Below are 9743 nucleotides of genomic sequence, written 5' to 3'. Positions count from 1 at the left end.
GTTAAGCCAACCTTACCATGGTTCTTAAGTGAACCATGGTCAAGGTTAGCTTCTCCTAGAAGCCACCTAAACCGTAGGAGTTAAAGCTAACTCTACCATGGTTCCTAGTGAACCATGGTTAAGGATAGCTTCTCCTACAAGCTTTCTTTCCCTATATATTTCTAAATACCTCATTTGTAATCACTTTTGACCAATTTGAGAAATGAAATCTGAATTTTCTCTCTAAATCAAGAGTCACAAAAACCGAAGAGAACTTTCTCTCCTAAGTTCTCTCCAAAGGTGCTTCAACCTTACCTTGGTTCCTTAAGCTTCTACCTCAAGCTAAGGAGTAACCGAGCCACTTCAAGGCTTCTTCTCCATTGAAGAACACTTCAAGGAGCTTCAAAGAGTCATTGGAGTCTTAACCTCAATAGCATTCACGGTCCTAAGCATGGAGCAAGTGAAGGAATCATCAATCTCCTCACCTAGTTCCATCACTGACGTTGATGGTTTTGTCGTCTAGGCTGGGCGAGTGCAAGGTTTCCTGGATGATGGTCCGGTGCTGCCCGGGCCTTTTGGTGTTGGCGAGCTTCGATAGGAGGTCGGCTCGGGCATTTTGTTCTCGCGGCACATGTTTTATGGTGAATTCGTCGAAGGATGAGATCTGGTGGGACGCAGTGTGAAAGTACCGCTGCAGCATAGTGTCCTTTGCCTGGTATGTCCCACTAAGCTGCTCCACCATGAGTTTTGAGTCGCTGTTGCAGCTCACTCTCCGAGCTCCGAGGTCGCGAGCCAGCCTTAGGCCTGCGAGGAGTGCCTCGTATTCTGCCTGGTTGTTGGTCACCTTGAAGCCGAACTTGAGGGATTGCTCCAAGGCGACTTGGTTTGGCCCTTCTAGGATGATACCTGCACCACCGCCTTTAGAGTTGGAGGACCCGTCAACATGCAAGGTCCATACCTGGGGTTCCTCGGCAGTAGTTGGCGTGAGCTCGGCCACGAAGTCAGCTAAGCATTAGGCCTTCAGGGGTCCGCGACCTTCGTATTGGATGCCGAACTCGGATAGTTCAACTGACCAGGCGATCATACGTCCGGCGAGCTCGGGCTTTCTCAGGATTTGTTTGATGGGATAGTCGGTTTTGACTACCACTTGGTGGCTCTAGAAATAGGGTCGTAGCCGTTGGGCTGCGGTGACAAGCGCCAATGCCAGTTTTTCAATCATTTGGTATCTTCTCTCTGCGTCTTGGAGGACTCGGCTGATGAAGTAGATAGGTGTCTGTACCTTTTGGTGCTCTTGTACGATGACTGCGCTGATGGCGTTTTCGGCTACTACCAAATAGAGAAGGAGGTCGGTGTTGTGATCCGGCCTCTGTAAGATCGGTGGGGTTGTGAGGAATAATTTGAAGTTTTGGAATGCTTCTTCGCACTGATTTGTCCACAGGAAACCCTTTGGCTTCTTTAATAGGGTGAAGATTGGTCCTGCCTTCTCCGCGAGTTTGGGGATGAAGCGGGACAGTGAGACTAACCGTCCGGCTAGGCGTTGGACCTCTTTCACCGTTTGTGGGCTTTGCATCTGGATGATGGCTTTGCACTTCTCGGGGTTGGCCTCAATTCCTCTGCTCGTAATCATGAAGCCGAGGAACTTACCTCCCTGGACACCGAAGACGCACTTCTCCGGATTGAGGCACATGTTATGCTTCCTGACCTGGGCGAACACTTCGGCGAGGTCGGTAGCATGGTCTATTGCCGAGGTGGTCTTGACTACCATGTCGTCGACATAAACTTCCATGTTCCTCCCGATCTGTTGATGGAAAACCTTATCCATTAGTCGCTAGTAGGTTGCCCCTGCGTTTTTGAGGCCGAAGGGCATCACTCGGTAGCAGTAGTTGGCGTGGTCGGTGATGAAGGACGTATGTACCTCATCAGGTGGGTATATCATTATCTGGTTGTAACCCGAGTAGGCGTCAAGGAAACTGAGGAGGGCGTGTCCGAAGGCTCCGTCGACTAACCTGTCAATGCTCGGCAAAGGGTATGAGTCCTTGGGGCATGCTTTGTTTAGGTCGGTATAGTCGACGCACATACGCCACTTCCCCGAGTTCTTCTTTACCAAGACCACGTTTGCCAGCCATGTGGTGTATCTGGCTTCACGGATGAAGCCAGCGTTGAGTAGTTTCTGTGTTTCAGCGATGATGGCTTCCCGTCTTTCGCCACCGACCTTCCTCTTCCTCTGGGCGACTGGTTTTGCCTCCCTGTGTATCGCTAGCCTGTGACAGATGAAATTGGCGTCTATGCCTGACATATCAGCGCTGGACCAGGCGAAGAGGTCAGCGTTTTTGAGGATTTCTGTTTCGAGCTATTGTCGCAACTCTGGGGTCAACTATTTACTGATCTTCGTGGTCTGTCTAGGGAGTTCCCCGATCTAGAGGTCATCGAGCTCGTCAACGGGGCTGGGCCGCTCGTCACGAGTGTCGGATCTTGGGTCGAGGTCGGTGACTTTTCCGTGGTCGGTGCGAGCAACGATGGCGAGGTTGCTCTTGCATTGTTCACCAAGTGGGGCAACTTTCAAGCTTTCGGTATAGCATTGCTGTGCCACCTTCTGGTTTGCTTTGACGGAGATGATCTTCTCGACGTGTCCTGGGAACTTCATGGTGAGGTGTGGGGTGGATACCACCGCTCCGAGCTGATTCAAGGTTGGCCTGCCGATGATGATGTTATAGGAGGTGTCGGCTTCCACGAGGAGGTACCGAACCATGATCCGCCTTGAGTCCGGGGGTGCCCCGAAAGTTGTTAGTAGGTCCACATACCCCCGGGTGTGGACGCTCCTTCCTGCAAAATCAACTAGGGGTTCTGTGTGAGGTTGTATGAGAGAGTGGGGGACGTCTAACCTGAGGAACATTGGCCAAAATAGGATGTCGGTCGAGCTCCCTTGGTCGACCAGGGTCTTGTGGACCTCCCAATTAGCTAACGCTACGGCTATAACCATGGGGTCGTCCTGGTTGGGGTAGACTCCGGCATAGTCATCGTCGGTGAAAGTGATCATCGGCGAGCTCTGGTGCGAAGCGGGGGTAGTGAAGTGTACGTGGTTGGCGTTGCGCAGGTGCCTTTTCCGGGCCGAGCTGCTGGCGCCTCCTCCTGCGAAACCTCCTGCGATCGTGCAGACCACTTCCTGTAGGGGAGTTGATCCTGCTTCCTGGTTTACCTGGCCTCATCATTGCTCCGCTGGGGTTGAGTTGAAAGCCGGAGGGGTGATCAGAGTGTCGTTGCTAGAGTTGGGCGCGAATGCGCTCGTTTTCCTCGCGTAATGCCGCGAGGTTCGTTGCGTTGGTTGTCCGCACTGCCGCCAAGTCGGCTTCGTGCTTGGCATGCATGTTGCGCAGGTCAGTGTCATGCTGCTGTCGCATCTGTTCGACTTGGTCGATCAGTCTTCTCAAGGTTGCAGCGTCGCTGTCCATGGTGATAGAGTGTTCAGCGTCGTCTGTTGCACGTCTGTTGTGGCTTCTGGTGAATACCATATGGGTGGCCGATAAGGGCTGTCTCGATCGGCCCCACGGTGGGCGCCAAATGTTCTTACCGGAAATCTGCTGTAGAGCTAATCCGCCAGGTAAGATCGGTGAGCCTCCTTCACGGGTACGCTGGTGCTCCAAGATGGGGGTGGTACCTGCAAAAGAGACTCCGATGCTAAAGTTAGGGTTTGTATGAGTAATAGTCTCGTATATGTAATGCACGTACCTTGGTGTGATTTAGGGTTGCTTTGGGCCTTGGGTTTGAGACGAAGTGTAATATGATTAGATAACGGATCTCGTCTGGGGCGAGATCCTCGAGGATCAGTTATGATTCATATAAATACCGAGTTGACGTCACGTAGTGCGCGTCCGAGATCGGTTTGCGTTGTGATGCCGAACTCGAAGCTCGGTTACGCAGTACGGATAGTACAATAGTATAAGTCAACATTATATTTCAACATTCTCTCACTAACTATCTCTTAGAAATAACATAATAAAAATGAATATAAAAATATATTCATTTTATAAATAATATCTGCTTACCTATTTTGTTATTATATTATTTTTAACAAAAACACAAATTTTTGTAGTGTTGATTATAATGATGAAGAGGAGTTTAATACGTGTAAAAGAAAAAACTATGATATGATCCATAAACGTACCAGATAACATTATGATTATGACACTTTATCCCCATGATTGACATGATTGGAGGATAGAAAACCTTAATTTTATAATTTATTTAAAATTTAAATATATTTTTAGTCCTTTAAATTTAGAATAAATTTATTTTTAGTTTTTTAAATTTAAAATTATTATTTTTATCTTTATAACTTAAAATAAATTATTTAAATTTTTATATTTAGATTTTATTAAAAAAAACTATTTATTAATATTTTTATTAATAAAAATATTACATTAAATTTAATTAATATTTCATAATCATTTTAATTTATTATTTTTTATTAGATATATTATTGATAATTTAATAAATTAAAATAAAAATTATAAAAATTATAAAAATTAAAAATAATAATTTTAAATTTAAAAATAATCGAATCTTACCTTATGTATTAAATTTTGTGGTCAGCTATCCCATCTTTTGAGGTGCCTCCAACGTAGTGAGGAGATTAGTCACTGTCGGCGGTGGATACTCCAAGGACGAACCGGAAAACTTTCGTTTAATAATATTTTTCCTCACCTCACATTTATAAGCCAGGAAAGACTAAGACTTCATCAATCGTTCCTAATATCGCATCCCAGCGATGGCCGAAACGCAAGACTACCTCCAACTTTTCCTCCTCTGCCTACTCTCCACCATCGCGGTGGGAACCATCATATCGAAAACGCTGCGAAAACGACGTCGTCCACCGGGGCCACAGTCCCTCCCAATCATAGGTCACCTGCACCTGATCTCCGCCCTGCCACACCAGTCCTTCCACGCGCTCGCCACGCGCTACGGCCCCCTCATGCAGCTCTTTCTGGGGTCGGTCCCGTGCGTCGTCGTTTCGTCCCCGGAAGTGGCGAAAGAGTTCCTGAAGACGCACGAGGCCCGGTTCTCGAACCGGTTCGTGAGCGCCGCGGTGCACCAGTTGTCGTACGGCTCCAAGGGGTTCCTCTTCGCGCCCTACGGAACCTTCTGGAGGTTCGCCAAGAGAATTTGCATGTCGCAGCTTCTCGGTGCTCGAACCCTCGGCCAGTTGCGCCACGTTAGGGAACAAGAGACTCTCAGGTTTAAAAGTATTTCATACTGTTTTTTTTTTTTTTTTTTATCACTTTATTTTAAATTAATTTCATTTAAAAATAAGTAAAGTATAATTAAAGATTATTTTGTTAAAATTTGAATTGAGATTCTATTCGGATGATTAGACTTTGAATTCAACATTATTAATCTGTATATAAACTTAAAAAAATATTTCTATAAATTTTATGATTTCTTTTAATAATTAGGTTATAGTGGTACAACATATGAATTTTGTAGATTATTAATTTTTATAAAAAAAAAATACTAAATTTTAGTGGGGTCTTTTCTCTTTCTCTTTTTTATAATTTAAAATGTAACTTTTATTCAATGAAAAGTTTCTCACTTTTCCGATCAGTGCTGATTCCGGCTTAACATGACCACATGTTTTTATCTGTTATAAATTAAGTGTTTTTTTATTTTTAGGAGAGTTAAAATTTATCTTTTACTTTTTTTCAATATTTGAAATATTTGTTAGTTTATGTTTTGATTCATATATTATTTCAATTTTAATTTTTCAAACTTTTGAAATTCAATTTTTTAGTTGTTAACATTCCTTTTATGATAAAAAAAAAAAAAAATTTGTGAATTTTCTTGCAATAATAATTTTATAATATTTTTTTGCAAATTTATTTGCAAAAATTTCTTACAATTTTTTTATGAAAAATAATCTACAATTATTTTTTGTGCAATTTTTACTACAATTTTAATGATCACAAAAAAATTCATGGTAAAAATTTACAGAAAATATTGTAAGAATTTTATCTTTTTTCTTGCGGATTTTCTTATAAAAATAAATTCGCAAGAAATGTTTATTAAATGGTATAAAAATTTTGCAGGTACCTTTTCTTACAAATTGTCCCATCAATTTTAATCTCCTGGAAAAATAATATATATATATATATATATATATATATATATATATATATATATTTATAAGTTTAAGAATTAAAAGATTTTTCCCAAGTCCTACATTGATTATAAATAAAACATTCAAAGTATATAAGTTAGGGCGACCATCACCTTACAAGTTGATTTTGTATGGTTGAATGTTAGACCTATAATTTACAATCTAAGAGTTTAAAAGGTTATCTATCACATGTTACAGGCGTGGAAGCAAATTTTTTAATATGTCGGATGATTTCATTATAAGCACTTGAAAGTTGAAAAATTATTAATAGAAATTGTACAAAAATTACCTCCAACTAGTAATTTCTTTGATTTTTTTTCGTAAGAAATTTTTTTTTAGAATTTCTTAAAAGAATTCGTAGGAAATTTCAGAGAAACTTTCCTATAAATTTTTTTCACAAGAAATTTTTTTGCGAATTTTAAGATTCGTGAAAACATTATCCACGAAGGTATTACCTAGAGATAAAATTTCACAGCAAAATTAGTAAGAACAATGTTTTCTACGAATTTTTATGCAAAATTCGCATAAAAAAAATGTATATAATAAGAGAAATTCTAGTAATATAGTTTGATATGATTATATTATAAGCACTTAAGAAGTGTTGCTATAAAGTAACATAGATGAAAAATAATAAATTTATTTTTTTTAGAATAAAATCTATTATTTTACGATGACCAAAATTAAGATTCATCCATTTCATAAACGAAACACATGCTTATATCTAAAAAAATATAAAGAGTTAGGCTTCAGAACTTGGAATTTATAATGAAACAATTTACAATACTCCTCACACTCAAAGAAACTCGTTTTGATTTCATTGTTCGGCTTTCGTGACTCTAAGAAAAATCCCGTGCTTGAAACTTGAATAAAAAAATACAACTCAACGAACAACACTAAAAATCTCAAAACATTAATGATAAATCAAGTTTCACCAAATTTGACTAACAACAGAGTAGCAAATGCTGCATTTTCTATGAAGGTTTTTGCGCGTGATGAAAGCAAAAGGGGAGGCAAGAGAGGCCGTTGACGTTGGAGGGGAACTATTGACTTTGACCAACAACGTTATAACGAGGATGGTTTTGGGTCGAACGTGTTGCGAGAGCGATGCTGACGTGGAGGGTGTGAGGAAGATGGTGGAGGACACTGCTGAGCTGGCAGGGTTGTTTAACGTGGCGGATTTTGTTTGGTTTTGCAAGGGTTTGGATTTGCATGGGATGAATAAGAGGGTTGGGGAAATTATGAATAGGTTTGATGGCATTATGGAGAGGGTGATAAGGGAGCACGAGGAGGAAAGGAAGAGAAAGAAGGAAGAAGGAGTAGAAGGTGAGAAGATCGGGGATTTGCTTGATATTTTGTTAGACATTCATGAAGATGAGAGCAACGAGATGAAATTCACTAGAGACAATGTCAAGGCTTTCATCATGGTATGTAAGCAAGTATTTTAACTTTTATTTTAGAGTTAATCATCTATATATTATCGGTGTAAATTAATTTTTTTTTTTTACTAACAATCAATCATATCTTTTAAATTATTTTATTTTTATTTGATTAAATAAGTAAATGACATAATATTATTAAAAAATATGATTAATTTAAGGTGTAAAAAATTTTACACTAATAATATATAGGTGATTAATTTTTTATTTTATTACTTTATTTAATTCGAGTGAGTGATGACACATACATCTATAATCTATTATCTCTCTTCTTATTCTATCATTTCACTAATTATACTTGCATCTTTTTTTCTGTGCTAATTAGATATATTTTCATTTTGCTCAACTTCAACTATATATGGGTTCTCTAGCCATAAACAACTCTTATTTCGTATTTTCTTTGGACATTATTTTGAAGTGAGTCTTAATCTGCATGCTATTTTCATTTTATGCATTACAGGTGGACATTATTATCTAGATCTGCTATATATCTTTCTTTAACGTGCACGAAACGTTTTGTTTAGTTGCATCATTGATTCCCTGCCCATAATTAACTTTCACCACAATGGACCTATGTATATAAAATATATATGTATTTTATATTTTTATGTGTGTGTCTCTTCCCTCTCTATATATGTACGTACAAATTATTTTATGCCAGCAGCCATGCCCAAGACCGGATGCAAAGGAGAACCAGCCAATTAACTTATTTTTCTTAAAACTAAGCTAACTTGCTTAGATTAATATAAGAACAAAATTTAGGTGTGGTTGGTTCTATTTTTAGTCAAAGTTTACCTCTTTACGGCATGCATAACTATTTATGAAAATGCAAGTACATAGTATCAAAATAAACTTTAACTTTATTGAAAATTAATATCAATAACACCAAATAAACTATATTTGAATTTTATTTTTTTTTATCAAAATTTAAAATATAATTTACTACATATACATGCAAGAAATATTAGGATCAATCCAAAGGTAAGAAAATAAATAATATGCATAATCTCATCATTATTATAATTCTTATGAATAAAAAAATTGGATGTAGGACATATTTATGGCGGGAACCGACACATCAGCAATAACCATGGAGTGGGCAATATCCGAGTTAATCAACAACCCGCAGGTGATGGAGAAAGCAAGACAAGAGATCGATTCAGCAACAGAAAACAACAGTCGATTAATACAAGAATCAGATCTTGGCAACCTTCCATACCTGCGAGCCATAGTGAAAGAGACCCTAAGGATCCACCCCACATCACCATTCATAGGAAGAGAATCATCCGAAAACTCCAACGTTTGCGGGTACGACATTCCAGCAAAGACCGTGTTGTTCGTTAACCTGTGGTCCATGGGAAGGGACCCTAAGCAGTGGGAGAGTCCACTTGAGTTCAGGCCAGAGAGGTTTATGATGGATGATGATGATGATGATGAGTTTGATGTGAGGGGACATAATATGCAACTAATGCCGTTTGGGACAGGGAGAAGAGTGTGCCCTGGTGCTTCACTTGCACTTCAGGTTGTGCCCACAAACCTTGCTGCTATGATTCAATGCTTTGAATGGAAGGTCAATGGGAGGGTTAGCATGGAAGAGAAACCAGGCATGACTATTCCTAAGGCTCATCCTTTGCTTTGTGTCCCCGTGCCTCGCTTCTCGCTCCCCTTCTAGGGTTTAAGGATTCATAATTACGGGCTTAAATATAATTTTTTTTTTGTATGTAGTATTTTAATTTGTTAAGTAGTCTTTATACGATATCTGCTTTATTATTATATTTTTTTTATTTTGATGTTTGTTATTTTATTTTAGTTCTTTTTAATATGTTATTATGAAGTTGGCTGTTAGTTTCTACCGTTTCTTTTTAAAGAGATTAACTCAAATTGAATAGAATATTACAGTTATTAAAATAATAATATTATTATTATTAATATATGACTAAAATATGATAAAAGGTAAAGTAAAAATAAAATTACAAGGACTATTTTAAAAATATTTAATAATTATACACGGTAAAAAAAATAGTATATTATAAAGATAAGAAAGATATTAAAAACATAATTATATCTAGACGCTCTCTTTCAATTTTCTCCTTCTCTTTTTGAATGACGTCTTGTTTTTTTCATAGTTTAAGTGATTTTCTCCTTAGTTAAGTAAGAAAAGCTTTTTGGAGAGCTAT

General features: G+C 38.8%; 1 protein-coding gene across 1 annotated transcript; it reads left to right on the top strand.

Annotated features, from left to right (window-relative positions):
* Positions 1-4694: 4694 nt before the first annotated feature.
* On the top strand, positions 4695-9418 carry LOC109804589 (3,9-dihydroxypterocarpan 6A-monooxygenase). The gene is made up of 3 exons (XM_020366448.3): positions 4695-5211; positions 7110-7554; positions 8618-9418. Exons 1-3 carry the CDS (start codon positions 4745-4747, stop codon positions 9236-9238), a joined length of 1533 nt encoding a protein of 510 aa, XP_020222037.1. The 5' UTR covers positions 4695-4744; the 3' UTR covers positions 9239-9418.
* The last annotated feature ends 325 nt before the right edge of the window (positions 9419-9743 follow it).

The sequence above is a fragment of the Cajanus cajan genome, chromosome 7 (genome assembly GCF_000230855.2).
Source record: "Cajanus cajan strain Asha chromosome 7, NIPB_CcT2T_4, whole genome shotgun sequence".
Classification (NCBI taxonomy): domain Eukaryota; kingdom Viridiplantae; phylum Streptophyta; class Magnoliopsida; order Fabales; family Fabaceae; genus Cajanus; species Cajanus cajan.
Note: the sequence above shows the minus strand (reverse complement) of the source record. Positions and strands in the feature narration are given on the sequence as shown.

Bases quoted from the DNA above. Each gene is read 5' to 3' on its own strand.
- LOC109804589 (XM_020366448.3), top strand. From the start codon at position 4,745: ATGGCCGAAACGCAAGACTACCTCCAACTTTTCCTCCTCTGCCTACTC. The intron at 5,212-7,109 runs GTTTAAAAGTAT...TTTTCTATGAAG, and splicing joins AGGGAACAAGAGACTCTCAG to GTTTTTGCGCGTGATGAAAG. The intron at 7,555-8,617 runs GTATGTAAGCAA...AATTGGATGTAG, and splicing joins ATGTCAAGGCTTTCATCATG to GACATATTTATGGCGGGAAC.